Consider the following 22,436-nt stretch of genomic DNA (forward strand, 5'->3'; position numbering starts at 1 on the left):
AAAAAAACAAAAAAACTGGTGGTTTTGCCATGTCAAAACCTAAAGGTAATCACTCAATAAAAAAAAACGTTTTAATTAAAACAATGGAATGACCCTTATAAGAATTGGGAGGACTAATCTTCAGTTTTTTAATTTGCAGCTGGATGTAGCTAAAGATATTATGTTGACAAAATGATGTATAACTAAATTTTTTACTATTGTATTGTATGTTGATATACAGCGGGGGAAATAAGTATTGAACACGTCAACCTTTTTTTTTTCAGTAAATATATTTCCAATGAGGGTATTAACATGAAATTTTCACCAGACTTTGGTATTAACTTAAGAAATTCTCACACATATGAAGAAATCCAAACGTTTAAAGTCTATAAATAAAGTTATGCGTAATAAAGTGGAATGATACAGGAAAAAAATATTAAACACGCTAACTGAATGTATTTAATACTTAGTGGAGAAGCCTTTGTTTGTAAGACACTTCCTGTATGAAGAAATTAATGTTCCGCAGTATTCAGGTGTGATTTTGGTCCGTTCTTCTAAACATAGAAACATAGAACATTAGAAACAAAATATAAATAAAATTGTACCCAAAATATAGGAGAAGTAAAAATAAATACCATCAACCAAATGAAAATATGCATCAAATATAACAATATGCAACCAAATGAAAACAATTCAGGCGTATGCAGAAAAGGCCAGTTATCACCCAGTAGAGTGGTGACACAGGGATGACGTCATTTTGTACCGAAACCCGGAAGTTAGCATCGCACCGGTTCCCTCGACAAAAACCCAATAGGAGTTTCACATAGGCTTTTGGAATTTTGCAACAACAAAAAAAAACCTCATTGATTAACAAAAGTTTACAATACTAACATGTTTTGTCCATCAAGATAATTTTCACAAATGTTTGAAACCTAAATACAATCTCCAGAAATAAACAGCTAACCGTACGCTATAAACGAACTACACCACGGTCGCTCGACTTCAACGTCACCGTCACCAAGCTTCCGACAAACTTTTCCAAACTTGATTTAAAAACATTTTCCATAATACGGATTTACTCTGTGGATGGATCTTCATCCAGGTTTTTGTTTTTTTTGGAATTGTGCACAGCATACCTGAACCAGTTTATCTGCAAAGTTTTTTCCTGTTCGGCATGATGACGTTTAATGTCCCCGACAACGTTTGTAGTCCCCTTTAGCAACATCTTTGCAACCGCCTTTTTCAATACACATAAAAGATTAAAAAAAACAACAACTCACGAGTGGGGTGTTACTGGTGTACTTTGTTGTAGAATAAAAGATGAAACTATTTTGAGTTTGTTTTAACCACAGACCTTATTTCAGGCTTTTAACCAAAATCCCATTTTAAAAAAACCATTGACTTCAGGACGATGGAACCGGAAGGGCTAAAAAAATGTTTGGCGTACACAATGACGTCATCCCTACGCCACTCTATGGTGATTGGCTGTAAATTAATCGAGATCAATATTCGATTAATTATGCAGCCCTAGGTCCACCCACGTCTCATTTTCATCATCCTAGTGGATAGCAGCAGATTCTTTTCAAGAATCTTCCGGTAAAGGGCTCCATTCATCATTCCTTCAATTATATGAAGTCTGCCAGTACCATGCGATGAAAAACAGCCACACACAATGATGCTTCACCTCCAAACTTCATGGTTGGTATAGTGTTTTTAGGGTGATGTGCAGTGCCATTTCTTCTCCAAACATAGTGTATAGTATGACAGCCAAAAAGTAAAATTTTGCTCTTGTCTTCTCATCTGACCAGACTACACTCTCCCAGTATTTCATAGGCGTGTCCAAATGAGTTGTAGCAAACTTTAAACGAGCCTCGACATGCCTTTTAGTGCCTTAGTAATGGAGTCTTGCGGGGTGAGTGTGAGCAGTGGAGTGCATTGCCTATTGTTTTCTCTGTGACAATGGTACCTGCTGCCTCCAAGCGTTTCTGGAGCTCTTTCTGAGTGGTCCTTGGTTCTTGAGCTACTCTTCTGACTATTCTTCTTACTCCCTGGTCAGAAATCTTGCGAGGAGCTCCTGTGCATGGTCGGTTGATGATGGAGTGATGTTGCTTCCACTTGTGGATAATGGCTCAAATGGTGCTACTGGAGGATTCAGAAGTTTTTAAATACGTCTGTATCTGACTACTGAACTAGGGAGCTGGTTGAGACACAGGCTGAGTCTGAATATCCCTATTACCCTACTACACAGTAGGCAAAAAGCAGTTCGCCAAAAGAGTAGTTTGTCCGAATTCTCGGTATTCATAAAACAGTAGGCAAGAAATACCCAGATGACCTGCTACTTCTGCCTCGATTCTGCAATATGGAACCACTGGACACTGTGGATATTGCACTATCCCATAATGCAACGTGGGGCAGAAATGCTGTCGGAATAAAAAATGGCGGAAGGCAGCATGTCGACTCTGAAAATCATATACCTATAAATACATAGACGCGGCACTGGCCGCTGGATCGCACGTCATCGTCACCGCCATATTGGTCCGAGCAACTTGCCATAAATCTCATAACTGGACTGGAGAAAAGATGCCCGACTCGTGTGCAGCTTGGCGCTGTACAAACCGTTGCACAATCCAAACCAGATCTCGGAGAATTACCTTTCATGGGTAAGACTGAACAGTTGTTACTGGTTGTTTTTGGTCATTATTACGTTATGGTGACTGATAACTAGCTGGCCACCAGTCAGACTATTAATAGCTAGCGATAACGCTAGTTAGCTATGTAAGCTGAAACTATATAAAGTTTACATGATTTCTTATAAAGTCTCAGCTTATATTATAGATTATATTATAAACTAAATTGCCCATAATCGAAATTTTCATAGATATGGCCCTTTTTCTCCAAATCGACTTCTATGACAAGCTCCTCGTTTCAGCTGAGCGACTTACATATTTTGATTCTTACTGTAGTTAGTTGGCTAATCAACTTTTCTCACACTGAAGGTTTCCCACAGAGAAACATTTGAGGAGGCAATGGAAAGTAAGTATAAGAAGGGAAGGTCTTTCCGCAAGCGAGTCCTCCGTGCTATGCGGTGAGCACTTCAGGCCTTCAGCTCAGACTGTCAGGATTAGAGATGGAACTAAAACAACTGTCTTCAAAGAGTAGGTGTATTGATAGGCTATAATGATTTGATAGCTTGTCATCGATATGTGGTTTGTTTATTATTAAGGGTCAAGCCCCGAAGGGGTGAAGACCCCTATTGTTTTCGTTAGTTTTCTTCTGCTCTTGAGTCTATGGCATCGTATAAAACCGCTTGCGGGAAAGTTATTAAATTTGGCCCACAGATAGAGGACAGGCTGATCTGTTAATACAGCAAATTTGGCTTCTCTAACTCAATCCCTCTAGTGCCACCAATTGTCCAAAGTTGCACTCACATTTATGTTAATAACTTTTGAACTGTGAATCCTAGAAATTAAATCCTGATTCATCTGCTCTCTTACATCATTTTCCATCAGGAAACATTTTCCGCCATTTAGAATTTTATGGAAAATCTACTTTTTCTAACTCGCCCCAGAACATTTGTCCGATTTGCATGAAAATTGGCCGGCATCAACTAGAGACAGTCAAGACAGTTTTTCACAGAATTTTGATAAACCATGCCGTTTTCTAATGGTGCTTCAATGAATTTGACAGCGAGCACACCAAAATGGACGTGAGGGTATATCTCCGTAAAGCTTTGAGGGATTGTGACGAAACTTGGTATTTGTCATCAGCATTAGGCCCTGCAGCGTTTCGGAACAGCACCACCTAGTGTTCACGAGATATGAAAAAAGGCACATTTTTGCTTATAACTTATGAACAGTTTGTCATAATCATCAAATTGGTCTCATTAGATTCAGTGGGGCATTCCGAGTCCAACGATATGAATAATTCCTATATCAGCCATTCTGGATGACTGCCATTTTGAATTTAGTGATAAAATACTGTATTTTACGAACGATTTGGTGTATTACAAAACTCGGTATGTGTCTTTGGCACAATGCTCTGAAGGGACTCAAAGTTTTGGGACAGCACCTTGTGGTCAGAAAGTGTAATGCTATTAGCTATTAACTCCTTTTACCTACTGTCATGAGACCGGTCTTGATAGGTTCTGTGGTTCATGCCGAGAACAATGATACCAATTATGTCATGGTCGAGCAAACTTCTACCCGCTTTTTAAAAAATGTTTTGAAAACTTACTTTTTCGAACTCCTCCTAGTCAGTTTGTCCGATTTGCACAAAAATTACCTGCATCATCTAGATGCACTCACGACAAACATTTATGCACAGAATTTTGATAAACCATACCGTTTTCAAATGCCACTTTAACAAATTTAAGGAGATAGCAAAAACTGCGTTTTTGGCTTATAACTTTTGAACTCTTTCCTGCACGGTGGCCATCATGTCCACATGCCACCTGAGCGGTTTCAGAGCTACTATTATTTATTATTATTATCACATAAATATTTAACTGCTGTAAATGTATGTTTAACCGGATCCATAAAGGATTATCGTATAATTATCTTTGTAATGATCTGTTTGAGTATATCAGGGTCAATATGGCGGACGCGTTGACGTATCGCAGCAACCGTCCAAAGCGGCCAATATGTATTAGTGCGTTCGTCATACCGGAAAGATCGTATTTACGAGTTGGAAACTCGGGATTTTCGCCGAGCTCGGAGTTTCCGAGTTGGGGGCGTGTCAGTAAGAAAATAGATCCGAGTTAATGGACGTAGCGTGTGTAAATGACGGTAAATTTGTGGAAATTGAATGTGTATTCATCTCAGAAGCTGATTTGAGTTATGATGTGTTTGGTAGCAAGTTACTGAAATACAAATTTCTGCACAAAATACGATGTAATGATAAAGTTTACAGTGGCTTCCTAAATCGATTCAAAACGTACCCGATGTGCATTCTTTGTTATTTTCTCTTTTATTTTATTTTTTTTGTATTTTCTAGAAGTAGAGGTTTAAAAAAACGCTGTATTTTTTTGTAGTTAATTTAAGAGAAGGTACATCTTACTCCGACCAAAGTGACTTGAACACACCTGACCTCGTAGTTACGACTTCCCAACTTGTAAATACGGACTTCCCAGGAGGACTTGAATGCACCATATATGTCTACGCTGAGAACGCCAACATGGCGGCTGTAGTCTGTAGGTTCAATTCACACTACACACATGTACTGATAGTACGTACTGTCGCAGTGTGCGTAGGTTCCAGACTGCAGAAGCAGTACCATCCGGGTATTTCTCGCCTATTGGTTCACGAATACTGAGACTTTCTTACACATTACGCATTTAGCGTAGCGCCTTTCGCCTGCTGTGTAGGATAGTGAGGACATTCAGACGCAGACAAAGTGTTTGCAGATGCAAAGCGGTTTCTATTATTCCTGCGGAGTTGTAGAAGGCTTCAACATTTCGTTTTAATCACGGCGTCATTCTACGTAACTCAACCCCGTATTCTCGTGGTTTGGTACCGAGTTTGCTGCTCAGCACTCAGCGGCGTGACCGGTAAGTGTGAGTATCTCCACACACGGGTTCCTTCTGCTCCAGACCGCGCTAGCTTAGCAGCATGTCTCCAGGCTTGCTTAAATTTTGCTCCACTGTGAATGTGATGTAATAGTCCTGATAACTCTGATGTCAGGTTTTTAAAAGCCTTAAACAACTAACATGAACGCACAGTGTACACACAGGACGCTGTAAAGGAGAGATTTGAAATGCCGGTGTATTTAAATGGATGTGAAAAGCGAACACGTGTTAAAATGTGATATAAACCTCTCCTCAGCTGTCAGGGGTAACTATATACTAACTATATATTTGACTGTTGTGGGGTTGTTGTTTTTTTTTTTTGCTCTTATTTATTAGCAGAAGAGGAGCACGTGGATGCAGCTTCAGTGTAGTCATTCTAATGTTAGCATACAGTTTAAAGCTCAGTGCGTAGGATTTTATTTATTAAAAATAAATAAATTAACAGACGAAGAACGATTAGAAAGAAATCAGTAATCCCCAATATACTATGTGTATATGCATTAGAATGAAAAAATGGATTTCTGTATGTGTATTCCCCTGTAATACACTGCCTGTGATGACGCAGTCAGCCCGTGCTGCAACTCTCTTCGGAGGAAACTTGCTCTAAGTCCTTAGATGACGTCACAGCTCGATTTAGCATATTTACATATTCATCATGATCGTTGGCCTATCAGATTCACCCATGAGGGTTCTCCAGTAAGAGAGGATGTGACCCTTAGAATATAATAGTTTGATCAGAATAGAAAATAATAGATGATGACTTATTCCTTACAGAAAGGTTATATTTGGTCATGTTACCACAAAATGAACTTTTACACGTTTACCAACCAAAAAAAAGAAAAGAAAAAAAGTATACTTTCTGTCAAGAACGCAGACAAAAAGAGACCGTGAGTAGTCCTCAAGAAGAGCGCTTAAAATGAAGGACGAATAATTAAATTCCAATTTTATTTGTATAGCGCTTTTTACGATGATCGTTGTCTCAAAGCAGCAGGAATAAGTGTGAGGCTGGGACAAAGAGAATGAGGCTGGGACGAAGAGTGATGGTGATTAGTGATCGCTGAGTAACAGTCAGTACGTTTACATGGACAACAATAATCCGATATTAAGAAACTAGCATATAAACTGATGGCCTTAATCCGGCTAAAGTCATACTCGAAGTAAACACGGATCGAATTGAGACCTGTGGAGTATTCCTAGTTTAGGCGCATCATCGAAGTGCGTTATAGACTTGTTTTCACCGCATTTTGTGACAGGACACGTACACACAAAATTTCTTTCCATTCGGCGTCATCAAATTCCATTAAAACAATTCTCTCGCACCAGTCCTTACTTCGTACTCTCCTCCAGTACCTCCGAGTTTGCCGCGGTGGCATGAATGAAATGCTGCCTATTGAAAATGAAAGTACAGAGGAGGAATGTTGCTGGAGAATTTGCACACGCAGTCGTCTGTTTGCACGTTTAGCATGACAAATTATTAATTGCACTTGAAGCTTTCGTAAAATTAAAAGTGAAACAGCCAAAACTGTATACGGTTCCATAACGAAGACGAACTGTATGTTGATACGTGAAATTCTGGAGGGGACGTCGGACGGCGTGACGCGGGGACGTAATGACGTGTGATGTTAATCCATCTATGTTCTATAACATGTCAAACGGGAACATGAAAGGAACATTCTACAAGCGACTCATGTAAACACCTTAATCAGAATATTGTCTTATTCGGAATAAGGTCAATAATTAGATTACTGCTGATCACTGGATTGGTCACAAGCCCAACACAGTCAGTCATTACACACTGATGGTGAGTGGAGTGATCCTGTCTCTCAACTTTGTATATCAGCAGCTGTGATGTGAGAGCCAAATCGAGCTCAGGGCAGTTACTAAAGTCTGCTCCAAATGTCTCTAGATTTGCCATTTTTTAAAAATGAAAGTCGTTACAGGGTCTAAAAAGTCACCAAATCTAGCAAGAAAGTCTGTAAGTTGGCAACACTGGCTGCTAGAAGTCACTAGAAGGTGCAGGCATAAATTTGCATAGTATTTTCATAATATACACAATTTGCATATTCATTGAATCATCATGATCATTTGTGTATCAAATTGTGTTACATGAAAGAACCACACAGAGTAGAGCAGAGTTTTCTCTCAGTAAAAATAGCATTAAAATAGGTTAATAGTCAATAAATGATGTAATAAATATCAGATTAACTTGTTTTTTAGAAAGAAGACATCTTTTGCCAAGGCACCACAAACTAAACCAGCTCATTAGGTATTACTAAAGACAATAATTTCTTTCAAGAAAACAGACAAAAAGAAACTGGTAGTAAGTTGGGGAATAGACATGAAGGAAATGGTTATGGGTGGGATAACTTTATTGTCAATTGTAAGTATATCTCCAAAAAGAGAGTTTAAAATAAAGCAGTGCACAGGTGGGACAAACAAAGGTGATCACTGATTGGCTGTAGGAAACACTGGCTCGCTCAACTGCAACTCGGTCAGGTTTTACACGCTGGAGATGTGATGTGAGTTGGAGATTGTAAGTGCAGGACAGTCAGTAACACTTTTTTTTTTTTTTTTTTTCTTCAGTTTATTGAATAAAGCCTCAAAAGGGTTGCCAGATCTAACGACATATTACCCAAGTTGTGAATACCGCTTAGAGCTGTGTCGAGGGTGTGTGGTCGGAATTGGTGGAAAATTGTGCTCACATGGTATAGCTATATCCGTTCAGATACTTTGAAAGTCATTGTGCCTGAGTCGGAAGAATTCCATGTACGTGTTTGGCAGGAGCCGTAGCCAATCTGAAGAGAGACCTGAGAGAACTGATGCCCTTGGTGGTCGCACCAAATATCCCACATACAGACATTTTTATTCAGTTATTTTGACAGCATCTGTGCCTCACAGATTTTCTTTACGTGTGTCTAAAGATTTTGAATTGACAGAATATGTTTAGAATGAACTACTTTTAATTTGAGCAGCATATTTAAAAAAAACATATAAAAAATTATTATTCAAATATATTTTTATTATTTTATAATTATACTGAGTTAATAGTTTTTTGTTAGTGGGCTTAATGGTGTACTCACTAGGGTATTGTTTGAGTGCTGTGTAAAATCATAAGCAGCAGCATGTTGGGTAGAAGTCCTTTCTCTTTAAACTTTCTGCAAAGTCATGCTTACTGTATACTCAGTTATGCAACACCCTTTCAGTTGGGAGTATATAGGCACCAGTAGAGGCGCTCTGCTTCTTCAATTCCGCTGAGCTGGACTTGCTACTCATTTTGTTCTGTGTGCACTTGTGATTTCATACATTGTGAGAGCTGTAATTTCTGTCTGATCACTGCATCTACAACTCTTTGCTTTTGCAGCACATTCCTTCTCTTGAACGTAAAGTGTAATTTGTCAATGGAATAAAAATGGAAAAACTTCTCTTTTTTTCTTTTTTTTATGTTGTATTCGACTAACTTTGAATTTCTCTGGGCTTACACAGCTGAGTGCTTCTTCCATGGATCTGCATAGCAAAGACTCGGGTGATGTCCTACCTGTGGTCATTATTGGTAAGTGTGTAACGTTTTATTTTTTTAAAAACCTTTGATTTGTAAGTTGGCTGTCATGGCCAAACTGTACCTCTATGGTGTAATGTTGAGTAATGTAGGTTGTAGGAGCAGAATGAAGGGAGGATTTATTTATGAATGATCATTTTATAATTTTTTTTAGTAAAGCATTAAAGCTCGAATGATGAGCAAGAATAATTGAAATAGATAAAGACGCGTATGTGTATTTTACACAGGGAATGGCCCTTCAGGAATCTGCCTCTCATACCTGCTATCAGGATATACACCGTACTTCTCCCCTGAGGCCTTCCACCCGAACCCAATCCTGCACAGAAAACTTCAAGAGAACTCTCATCTGTCTTTGTTTGAACAGGTAATGTAAACTTGTTTTTAAATTTTATTTAATCTTGTTTATGATTTTTATTTTTTGCTTCCTTTTGGCCACCTAATTATAGTTATTTAATGAAATGCAATATATATTTTAGCATTTATTGTATGTTCTTAATTTTAAGAACTATTTGGTTGCTATTTGTCTAGGTATTTGTGAGCTCTGCATTCTGTTTGCTTGCTGTAACAAGGTGTGACCCTTACAGGATCATAAAACCATTTATATCATTTATACACACGCAGCTCTTTGTGGTTAATTAGCTTAATATTTAAAAACTCTTTATGTAACCTCCCTTTGCCGTCATAACAGCATGGAGTCTCTCTTATAATGCTTAAGGAATCTGAAATGACTCTTCAATTCAGAATCTCTCTAGATCCTCCAGGGTCTTTGGTCCTCTGTTGTGGGCTCTCCTCTTCAGCTTATCCCACAGGTTGACAGTGCGGTTTAAGATAGTGCAGTTTTGGTCATTTAGCCATTCCTGTGTGGATTTGGATATGCGTTTTGGTGTAAAGTGATCAGATCTACAGTGCCAGTCAAAAGCTTGGAGACACTTGACTGAAATGTTTCTCATGATCTTAAAAACCTTTTGATCTGAAGGTGTATGATTTAAAGGTTTGAAATCAGTGGTGTAGACAAAAATATAATTGTGCCAACACGTTCATTTCTTTCATTACAAAACTAACATTTTATTTACAAAATTTTACAACATTTTTTTAAATGGATGTCTTGGCGCGAAACATTCCGAAAAGCAGCTAATAAGAATCCAGCGTAGGTGGGAACTCCTTTAATATTGTTTAAAAAGCATCTCAGGGGGATTCCTTAAGAAATTGGTTGAGAAAATGCCGAGAATACATTTCTGTAATTTCTAGACTAAAAGGGTGTCTACTCTGAAGATGCTAAATATTACCTGATTTTGATTTATTTTGGATTTTTTATCACAACATAATTCCCATAGATCCACTTGTGTTATTCCAGAGTTTTGATGACTGTATTATTATTATAAAATGTGGGGGGGGGATTAAAATAAATGATGTCTAAGCTTTTGATTGGTAGTGTACATGCAACCAAAAAAGTTTGGCAGGATCTCAGTGGAAAAAATTAAATCTGTTCTCTTTATGCAAAAAAAGGTGGAATGTGATTTTGTTTATGGAAATGCACGGTATGGCTAAATGTTTGTGGATGCCTGACCATCACGCCCATGTTTCCCGAACTGTTGCAAGCAAGTTAGAAACACAGATGTACAGGATGTCTCTGTATGTTGTAGCATTAGTTTCCCTTCACAGAAACTAAAGCAGCCTACCCAAAACATGTTCCAGCATCACTATGCCCCTGTGTACAACGCAGTGAGCCATCTCATCCACAGACATATGCTAGGGTGGTGAACATTTCTGGTTCTATTTCACCCTTCCTAACTTCCATTGTTCCCTTTCTACTTCTCCCCTTCATACCCATGTCAGGTGTGTTTCATCTACCTGTGTAACCGTGTTTGTCAACAGTCAGAACTACAGGTGAACCTGTCCTCCAAATCTGACGATAGTCTCATACTGACTTCATGTGGATTAATTCATCTACTTACCTCAAATTGCTCTCCTTATGGACTGGAGTGTGTTTCCTCAGTGTACTGAGGTCCACCTGCATGGACTGTCTGAAGTCCACCAGCATGGTGTTTTTTCTTCTTTGTGAAAATGTCTGTTTCAAGAAAGACATTTTTCATTTGACTGGCACAATTGGGATTCTACTAATCAACTAATTAACAGTTCTTCCTAAGTTAAAGTGAGTGTGTTTACATCGGGGGAAACACTAAAATGTGCAGAACAGACCCTGTGCTCTAGAGCAGAGTGTGCAGGCAGTAAACCCTGTTGCTTGTTCAGGCCAGAGATATAGGGGTACGGCCATACTCAGACGATGAGTTCTGACAGGCCTCCACCAAAGAACAGGCAATCCGTGATGCATCAACCCTCCTTGCGCGTGGTATGGCACTCAGTCTTCTGGTGAACGGTGACCCAGAGATGATGTTTTTCTGAAGGGAGTATCATTGTAGACAGCCTTTTAGGATGATGATCACTTCAGCAAAGAGCTGTGTTTATAAACATTCCTGCATGCAGGCGTGTAGAGGGTGGGATTTAACAATAAGGGTGAATAAAACAAAGTGGAAACATGATTGTTTTAGATTAAATGATTTAATCACTTAAATCACATTTAAGCACTCGTTATGTTTAGTCAACCAGTGTTAAACTACTTTGACTGACTAAAGTTTGAATCTGACACCCTGCTTTCTGTGCCCTGGGCTGGTGTGAGGAGTGGGGGAGGAGAGTTGCTGTTGATGTGTTGCAGGGCCGTGATGAGAGGCGGCGGCGTGGTGTCAGGATCTGGGATTCATTTTCCATCAAAAGTATTCACGGATCGAAAAATAATAAGCCCGAATCAAACATTTAAAAAGGCATTTACAATTATATTGCACAAAACTGAAACACGACATAAAAGTTTTCTGAATCGCACACAAAATCATGTTTCGTTGGTTATATTACTCTGTTTTTTGTACTCTCTGACATTTTCTTCGTGCTTGTTTCCACATTCTCCGCCTGCTTTTCCAAATGTTGCAGTTGGAGTTTCGTGTAAATCAGGGCGGGCTTTGGCGTCACCATCGGTCAACGATAATCCGATATTAACCCGATTAAGACGATACTCTGATTAAGAAACTAGCATGTAAACAGCAATTTTTAATTACCTTAATCCGATTAAAGTCATACTCGAATAAACACAAATGGAATTAAGACAGGTGGAGTACTCCTGTTTTAGTTGCATTATGGACGTGTATTACAGACATGTACACACCTTAATCACATTATAAACGCCGTGTGAGAGTTTTCATCGCATTTTGCGACAGGACACGATCACACACGGCAGTGCTCAACTGTTTTATGGCAAACAAGCGAGTTCGGCTGCGTCCCAAACCGCATACTTGCCTACTATAGTCTTGTAGTAGGAGAAATACATGTATCTCAGCTACTATATAGACGGTAAGTACGCGGTTTGGGACGCAGCCCACGGCTTCAAGCAGTTGTCTATTAGCACGTACAGCACGACAAATAATTAACTGCACTTAAAGCGTTCGTAAAAATTTTAAATAAAAACACCCAAAACTGTATACGGTCCCATAACGAAGACGAACTGTATGTTGATACGTGAAATTCTGGAGGGACGTCGGACGGCGTGGCGCGGTGACGTAATGACGCGGGCTGTTAATCTAATTATGTTCTATAACACGTAAAACGGGAACATGACAGGAGTATTCTAAAAGCGACTCATGTAAACACCTTAATCAGAATATTGTCTTATTCAGTATAAGGTCAATAGTTAGATTACTGCTGTTCATGTAAACATAGTCCATGTTTTGTTCTGCCATCTTGCCTTGTAGCATGTTCTCCTGCGCTTTCCACAACATCTGTGCTGAAGTGGCGCTGTTCCGCGTGCTAGGGCTGGAGGCCCGCCACCACAACAGAGATTAAGAATTTGCTATTTTTAATTTCTCTTCAGTGTCTTCCTTACAGTAATACGTTTGGAATGTAAAGTGTCATTGGGCTGTAGAAAGGCGCTATATAAATAAAACACATTATTAAAAAAAGTAATGCTACTGAAGTATTTTTGTTGAGGAAAACAAGATATTATATTAAATTGTTTTATATATACTTTATAAAAATACATTAATTGAGGGGTTTTTTTCATTAAAGTCTGAATTTTAGGATAAAACAAAGTATATTTTTACATTGCACTTCTATGTGCCATTTATGTAAGAAGTAAAAACATATGTTAATGGTCTGTACAAGTAGGTTTTAAGGCACACTATGATATTGACTACTCAATTATTAATCAAAGGACACTTTCAACTAACTGATTATCAAAAATAATCTATATTAACTGCCCTAAAGTAAAGCTAATTAACCTTTTTTGGTAGCCCATCTTTACCAAGGGTGCCTTTAGTTATGGCGGTAACTCTACATACATACCGTAAATATATACACGCATACACATGCACATCCTCACACCTACCTGGATTTGTTGTAGTTAATAAGCCAATTTCTGTAGTTATTTGCTTCACCAGTTACCCCAGAGTCTCAAAAACAGTATATTGCTTCACATTAAACTACAAACTCTGTGTGTGCGTGCGTGCACTTCTTAGGATCTGGAGTACCTGTGTGAAGGCTTGGAAGGCAGATCATCAAATCCTTTGGCTGTACTCTTTGATTCATTGCTCCTGCCAGACAGTGACGTTGGATTGGACTGTGCCTCACCATTGCTATGGCGGTATGAGCCAGAAAGAGCCATGAGCCATCTTGTGCTTGGAAAAGGACCACCTGGTGGGGCATGGCATGTAAGTGTCTACAGGAAAAGCTGCCATCCAGCGGAGTGCAGTTTAACGTCTTTGCATTGTTTAAGAGGGGAGACGGACCTAAATGTATTATTAGCATTTTAGGATTGGGCTGCACCCAAGAGTTGGAAAAAATATTTCGCCCACATGACCTAAAACTAAAATAAACACAGTACAATAATATAATTTTATTTGTATGCCAATCTTTTATTTCTAATTTAAATGGGAAATTAAATGTTTCGATTTTAGCTAACATTAAGTTTTGGGTTTTCTCATGAATCTTCCACCAGGATACTATAGATATTTGAGCCAATTGTATAGATAAGATAGTTGTAAGGCATTCTGGATAAGGGTGTCTGCCAAATGCCATAAATGGATATGGAAATTGCTGGTTAAAATATTTAGAAGCGTCATTGAAAGATTTGGTTCTTTTGGATTCCTCTAATTATTAATCCCAACAAATAGCCACACTTAGAAAATTAAAGCAAGGTCACAAAAAGCTGATTGGGTTTTTATGGCCAGCAATTTCCACTCTTAAAGAAATGTTTTAAAAAGCTAGTCATGTGCTTTGCATATAGAGGATCGTATGCTATGTGGTATTACTCCTTCTGTTGTTTCTACAGGCCATGGAGGGACCCATGTTAACACTTAGCCTTGCTAATTGGATGGAGCTTCCTGGCCTCAATCTGAAAGACTGGATGAGAGAGAAACGCAGGTACGAAGGTGATTTCAGGATCTGTACATATGAGCTTTAAAAGACATCACCTTTTTACATATACTGGGTTTCCCCTACCATATAAAGGCTTGGGCACAGCGCCTAAGTGTTTTTGTGGAGCACCTTAAGCCGACTGAAAGTAAAAAGGCATTTAGGTGAACTATATTTAGTCAGGCATGCTGCTGCATTCTGAATCATTTGAAGGGGTTTGATGGAGCTAGCTGGGAGACCCGGGAGTAGTGCATTGTAGTAGTCCAGTTTTGAGATAAGAGCCTGGACTAGTAGCTGTGCAGCCTGTTCAGTGAGGTAGGGTCTGATTTTCTTGATGTTGTACAGGATGAACCTACAGGATCATGTAGTTGTTGAAATGTGAAGGTCAAGCAATAGTCACCCCAAGGTTCCTGACTGTCCTGGTTGGCTTGAGTGTGGTTGAGTCAAGCTGTACAGTGAGGTTGTGGTTGATTGAGGGACAGTCTGGGATGAAGGGAAGCTCGGATTTTGCCAAGTTGAGCTTAAGGTGGTGTTCCCTCATCCAGTCTGAGATGTCAGACAGGCAAGCAGATATTCATGCAGAGACAGATGGATCATCAGGATGGAAGGACAAATAGAGCTGGGTGTCATCAGCATAGCAATGATATGAGAAGCCATGAGATTCAATTACCTGCCCCAGAGATGTAGTGTTAATAGAAAACAGCAGTGGACCCAGAACTGACCCCTGAGGAACCCCAGTTGTGAGTTGCTGTTTCAGAAATATCTCCCCTCCACAATACCTTGAAGGATCTACCTGTGATGCCCAGACTGGAGAGAGTTGACAGAAGGATCTGGAGGATGAAAGCAGCAGAGAGGTCGAGTAGGATGAGGACACATGATCTTGAGGTTGATCTTGCTAGTCGTAAGGCTTCAGTGACGGAAAGCAGAGCGTTCTCTGTGGAGTGATTTGCTTTTGAAGCCAGACTGCTTGGTGTCCAGGAGGTTGTTCTGTGTGAGAAAAATGGAGAGTTGATTGGAAACAGGTCTGTAGTTGTCAACTGCAGCAGGGTTAAGTGTCGGTTTTTTAATCAGCGATGTAACCTGCTTAAATGAGGTAGGGAAGGTGCCAGTAGAGAGAGATGTGTTAAAGATGTGGATGCATGTATCAATTTCAAAATAACGGTTTATCTTCAAAAAAACTATGCAGTTGATTAGGTAAAACATCAAATACAGTTTTTTTGTTTAAAAACAATTCAAAGTACATTTACAAATCGCTCCTCTGTTTTTATTAACATTTTCATGCTGTCCCAATTTTTTTTTTGAATTGGGGTTATACACAAATGAGACAAAAATATTATACTTGGTCCTTTATTTATTTAGGAAAATGATCCAATATTATATATCTGTGAGTAGCAAAAGTATGTGAACCTTCACATTCAGTATGTGGTGTGATCCTCTTGTGCAGCAATAACTGCAGATAAACATTTCTGGTAACTGTTGATCAGTCCTGCACATCGACTTGGAGGAACTTTAGCCCGTTCCTCAGTGCAGAACAGCTTCAACTCTGGAATGGTGGGTTTTTTCACACGAACTGCTTGCTTCAGGTCCTTCTACAACATTTCTATTGGATTAAGGTCAGGACTTTGACTTGGCCATTGCAAAACATTAACTTCATTCTTCTAACAAGTCGTTGACTTGTTACATGACCCACTTTCTCTTGAGATTCAGTTCATGGACAGATGTCCTGACATTTTCTTTTAGAATTCGCTGGTATACCTCAGAATTTATTGTTCCATCAATGATAACAAGCTGTCCAGGCCCAGATGCAGCGAAACAGGCTCAAACCATGATACTACCACCAGCATGTTTCACCGATGGGATAAGGTTCTTATGCTGAAATCAGGGTTATTGTAGTTTTTAAACTATTGCTCGTTTTTATTTTTATTTAATCTTATATTTTGGTTTTTCATTTCAGTTAGTTTTAATGGTACACAAATAGTTTTCATTTAATTTTAATCTTTTAAAATCATTACTTTTAGTTTGTGTTCAGTTTTAGTATCATTTTTGTTTTGTTTTTATCAGCAGTAGAATCATACTCAAAAAAAAAAAAAAAAAAAAAAAATTCCCGAATTGGGCTCTGTTCCTACCGATTAATGTGGCCATTAGCGCTCCAGTGCTACTGAATTGCTGCCGAGCCAAGGAGTTATAATACATGTTGCTCTGCCATCTCCTGGTCATTTATGATTCAGAAACGTCAATGGATGTAAATGCATGTAAACTGGACAACCGTCGATAAGAAGTTACATACGATCCAACCAATGAGATTAAAACTTTTGGATATAATTCTCGATTGCTACTGACAGCTTGTAGATCTGTATGAAGGAAATGTAAATATTTGAAATGGTAGTTAAAGTGTCTGACTATCCATTGTGCAGCCGCAGTCTTCCCAAAACACACACAAACAACTGCGATATCTGGTCTGGATGAGTAATGTGCTTTGTGCAAGACTTCTCTCTGTGGTTAATTCTACTTAGCTTCAACAACTGTTTGTGTGCCATGCATGCATGTGTTTGTAAATGGTAAGAATATATTGTAAAAAAGAAATGAAAATAAGCTCCAGCAGTATCCCTTTACCCAGTTTGGATTACAGCAAAGGTGATTTTCACATGAATGTCTGTAGTGGTGGAATGAAGCCGGTAGTGCATGTGAAAGGTTTTCAATTCAGCCAGTTTGACTTTTTTATTTAATAAGCAATAATGAAAGATTCCATTAATGATAATGAAATGCCTCTTTTAAAGATGCACACATTTTAAAGTGTACCCCATGTATTATGACGTATACATGGAGTTCTCTGGGCTAAGCCCCGGATATCCGCTGATCCTAGTACCACCCCTGTTGATGAGACCATCCTGAGTTCCTGCTTAGAAATTCCAAGTCCATGGGGCAGTAAATAGATTAACCACACACTATTTCCATGATATGAGCCAAAGGAAGTGCACAAGAAATAGGGTATGGACAGTACCAGGATACACAAAATAAACAGGTCTTAAAACTAGAGATATTAGCCAGGTTTTCAGTAAGCGGTTTAACACCTTAATATGTTTGTACATTTTGTTATAAATTATATTGTTTATGAACATGCTACTTTTGACATGCCGAGACTTAATGATTAATCATCACTTCCTGTATTGTGTGTTTGTGTTATTTTTTGTTAGGAATGTTCGCAATGACCGTGCCACATCAGCAGATATCGCCTCCTACTACCAGCACTATGTCAACACGATGGGTCTGAGTAACAACTTCGCCCGTGGTACAACAGTCACCTCAATGCGGCGCGTCTCTCTTCGCCCAGGCCTTTCCGGTTGGCACATCCAGGGCACACAGAGGTTAGACAATGGAGATGAGATGCCCTTCTTGGTGCAGGCAGAGAATGTAGTGCTGGCCACAGGCACCAGTGATGCCCCAGCCCACCTTGGAGTCGAAGGAGAGTCATTACCCTTTGTGTGTCACAGCTTCGGAGAGCTTGAGAAGGTCATCTCAAATAGAGGTCTCTGCAGATCATCAGAGCCTGTGCTGGTGGTTGGAGCAGGGTTGACTGCAGCTGATGCCATTCTATGCACCCACCACCTCAATGTGCCTGTGTATCACGCATTCCGTCGAGGCGTCTTAGACCCGGGACTCATTTTCAACCAGCTGCCCCGTCTTCTCTACCCCGAGTACCACAAAGTGCACCAGATGATGAGCCAGCAGCAATACCAACCAAGCCATTCTGTACCCAGTTTACCCTCCCAGCATGTGTCATCACCAGACAATGACCACACTCACTCGTCCTGCTCCTACCCTGGATATCTGAGCTTCCCGAAACACCGTGTTGTGTCTTTTAATCACAACGGCAAGTGTGTCTTGGAGGCTGAGAGCGGGCACCAGGTGGTGCTGCAGGTGTCCTTGGCACTGGTTTTGATCGGCTCGCAACCTAATCTGTCGTTTCTGCCTGAGGAGGGAAGACAACTGGGGTTGGAGCCAGGACAACCAATCAGCTGTCGGCGCAACCCAATTAAGGTGGAACCGTATACTTATGAAAGTGTGCGGGAAGAGGGACTGTATGCCCTGGGTCCTCTGGTAGGTGAGAACTTTGTGCGCTTCCTCAAGGGTGGTGCACTGGGTGCTGCATGCAATCTACTGCACAAAAGGAGGGGAGAGGAGGGCAAAAAGCAATGACTGTCCTATAATGGCCTCGATGTAGAGGAGAGAAAAGGGGAAAAAATGAGAAAAGTAGGGATCTTGTATCCACCCACTACGACAAACAGTCCAACTGTTATTCCAGTCTTTACTGCTCACAAAACGGAAGGGAATCGGTGAACACTGTCGAAGAGGCTTTTCTCGTTAATGAACAATGGGTCTCATTTACCAATCTTTTAGTAAAGTTTTGTGTAAATGTTTGCTTAAGCCAAACCAGTCATTTGCAGCTTGAGACATATCACACTGCTCACTTATCGGTCACTTGGTGCTGGCTGGAATAAAGTGTTACACAGCAATAAAAAGATGCCGTGGCAAACAGAACCGACCTGCATCCTGAACCATTACAGCTCGCCCTCCTTTTATACAGCAGCATTTCTTCTAAATTGAATCACTACTCTTAATTGTCTAAATATATATTGATATAAGTATATCTTTGCCTGCTTTTAGTTTTTTATATTGGAATATTTCTTTAATTAACGTGATTAATATGTATGATTTACGAATAAATATATTTGTATACAGCATGATAAACAAGGCCCAATGAGCGACTAGACCAAATGTGACTTAAAAGAACCACATTTTTCAAATAAAATTAAGTGGGAAAGTGTGCAGGACTGTAAAAAAGGAGGCAGAAGTTAATGTTGAGTTTAATTGTGTGAATTGAACCCTGCAAACCTAGAGCCAACAGAAAAACTAGAAGATCGGCTGTGGTCTTTTTTTTTTTTTTTTTTTTTTTGCTTCCTAAAAACCAACAACAAACAAAAAAAACTTTGAGGAGCTGGTCATTAAGTAGTGCTCTCACAAACTGTTTTCTGTCCCAACACTGCAGTCCTTATTTCTGATCGTTCCCACGAGAGTAAAAACCTGTGTGCAGCGTTGTTTTTCTTTTTTTAAGTCAAGTCCTGTGTTCGCACAGTCCTGATCCAGTTTTGTCTAAATAATTTAGGATGAGCTCAAATTCATCTGACAATATTCTTTCTCAACCAGCGCCACGCTCTCTCTGCGGCTTCAAGTCTCTCAGCATGACCCATAGTAACAAAGAGGAAAAGTATGATAAACTAGAATGGAAGGCAGGTTAAGCAAGGTGTCCACAAATTGCATGTTAACAAGAAAGCATGAACTGCATTTATAAAGAAATGTTTGGTGTCACGAAGAGGAATGGAAAGCATATTATGTGTTATTGGTCTTGGAATTTTGAACATGGGGAGAAGTAAATACAGCCCAAGGTACAGCAGTTAATTTCTTGATTGCAGCGTGTACACTCTGAGATATGATGTACTAGTTTTTGTGACGCTGGATTTGTCAATGGACTGACCTGCTGTACTCAAATACATCAGGGATTTTATTTATTTTCTTTTAACAAAGCTGCTAATTAAGTTGTTTGGGAACATGTCATTTCTTATACAACCCCAGTTCTGAAAAAGTTGGGACATTAGGGAAAATGCAAAAAAAAAAAAAAAAATCCTAACAAAGTGTCATTTGAAAATTCAGTTCATCCTGTACTATATTGAAAACACATTATGAACACATTATTTGATGTTTTAATGATGATGCAACACACTCCAAAAAAGTTGGGACAGTTGACCGTTTACCACATCAACAACTTTTCTTTTAATAACATTTATTAAGTGTTTGGATGCTGAGTGAAGACACCAGTTGGTTAATTTTAGCAAGCGGAATTTTCCTCCATGCATCCATTATGCATTTCTTCAGCTGTGTAACTGTACGAGTCCTTCATTGCCTTATTTTGCACTTCATAATGTGCCACACATCCTTAATCGGAGGCGGGTCAGGACTGCAGCAGGCCATGCTCGCACCCGCACTCTCTGCTTACGCCATCATGCGCTTGTAATCCGGGCAGAATGTGGTTTGGCGTTGTCCTGCTCTGGATGGCAGCATATGTTGCTCCAAAATGTGTACATATCTTTCTGCTTTAATGGTGCTTTCACAGATGTGCATGTTACCCATGCCATGGTCACTGACACGCCCACATACCATGACAGACGCTGGATTTTGGACCTGATGCTGATAACAGCTCAGATGGTCCTTGTCCTCTTTGGCCCGGAGAACACGACGGCTGTTTTGTCCAAAAACTATTTGAAATGCCGACTCATCGGACCACAAAACACGATTCCACTGTGCTACTGTCCATCTCAGATGAGACCGAGCCCAGAGAAATGGGCGGAGCTTTTGGAAAGTGTTGATGTATAGCTTCTGCTTTGCATAGTAAAGCCTTAACTTGCATCTGTGTATGCAGCAGCGAATGGTGTCGACTGACGAAGGTTTACCAAAATATTCCCAAGCCCAGGTCAGGATCTCCATTACAGACTCATGACTCGTACTTATATTGTGCAGTGTAGAAGGTGAAATGTCCAAAATCCTACCGATTTGTCTTTGGGGAATGTTGTTCTCAAAGTGTTGGATTATTCACAACCGAATTTGCCAAGCAAATTGGGTTTTGTATCAGTCTTGGTGCTTTTATTTCATTTATTAGTTAAATGTATGAAATGTAATAAGTATGTCTATAGATCGTCTAGCCTGAAAACACCATGCAATCTCTAAGTTTGCTTGTGATAGGCATGACTAATGCTATATAATTTGCTAATTAATTAATGAAAAGTAAAATGTACTGTAAATAAACAATATTTATAGCTGGCTAGAATTTGACCTGCCGTCTAGCCAATTATGCTTGCTATTGGAATCACTGGTAGTCTAACCTGGCTTTAGCAAAGAAAACAGTCTAACTTGGGTAACTATAGCCAGTTAATGTTAGCAAATTAACTAAAATGACCTCGTCATTATTATTTTTTTTTTCTTTCCAAAATAGGATCCTTCTAGGAAGGCAAAGGAGAGGAAACGCTTCATGTTATTAGTTTTTTGTTTACTCCAAAGAGTTTCAACACTGCAGGGTTGGTTGGTTTTACATCTTCAGATACACACTGATAGCTGCAGCGTTCACTATATTGTGTATTATGAAGAAGGTCACAGTATGATGATTTAACATGAGTGTTTTCTACTGAATTTGTACCTGATTGGATACTTTAAACTTGAATGTGAATAAAAATCTGCAGAAACCCATTCTACTGGCATTTAGCAATCACTGGCTGGATGAGAGAAGATGCATTTGAGATTCGTACAAGTACATTAAAGGTCTAAATAAAAATGTAAGAGGTTAAAAGTAAGTTTGTTTGTTTTTTCCCTCTTGAAAACATAAAAAGTAAGAGTACAAGTATTTAATTTCAATACCCCTCAATTAAGGAATAAATATCGCCAAATAATGGTTAAATATAGTAACAAAGTACTCAAACTACTCAAGTATCCCCCCCCCCCCCCTCTCATGAAATCTGTGAAGTGCCATTGCTCAGGCTGTGTTTAAGATTAGAATATCTATACTAAATAATTCATGTATATAATTATGTATTCGTATTAATTTACACTAATTGCTATGTCTATTACCTTATAGTAAATACCCTTTGAGAGTACACATCGAGTAGGCTTCCAGATTACAAAACATGCGTTTGGGCCAATATTGCTAATTTGGTATTACACATTTTTGGAATCGATTGTGAAAATGTTACAAAGTTTCTAGTTTTAAGACAAACAAGAGAAGGCATTACTTACTACTGGAGGTGCACTAATGTCTCCTCGTGTAACTACCGTGTATAT

General features: G+C 39.3%; 1 protein-coding gene across 5 annotated transcripts; it reads left to right on the forward strand.

Annotated features, from left to right (window-relative positions):
• Positions 1-4,008: 4,008 nt before the first annotated feature.
• Positions 4,009-22,080, forward strand: osgn1 (oxidative stress induced growth inhibitor 1). 5 transcript variants are annotated; one of them, XM_053637362.1, is made up of 6 exons: positions 4,009-5,530; positions 9,026-9,092; positions 9,326-9,462; positions 13,658-13,849; positions 14,470-14,561; positions 17,747-22,080. In XM_053637362.1, exons 2-6 carry the CDS (start codon positions 9,041-9,043, stop codon positions 18,747-18,749), a joined length of 1,476 nt encoding a protein of 491 aa, XP_053493337.1. In that variant the 5' UTR covers positions 4,009-5,530; positions 9,026-9,040; the 3' UTR covers positions 18,750-22,080. The 5 variants fall into 5 exon arrangements, with proteins under 5 accessions (XP_053493337.1, XP_053493336.1, XP_053493335.1 ...); XM_053637361.1 differs by having other exon boundaries at positions 4,009-5,524; XM_053637360.1 differs by lacking the exon at positions 4,009-5,530 and adding an exon at positions 7,904-8,922.
• The last annotated feature ends 356 nt before the right edge of the window (positions 22,081-22,436 follow it).

Source organism: Ictalurus furcatus, chromosome 12 (assembly GCF_023375685.1).
Source record: "Ictalurus furcatus strain D&B chromosome 12, Billie_1.0, whole genome shotgun sequence".
In the NCBI taxonomy this organism is placed as follows: domain Eukaryota; kingdom Metazoa; phylum Chordata; class Actinopteri; order Siluriformes; family Ictaluridae; genus Ictalurus; species Ictalurus furcatus.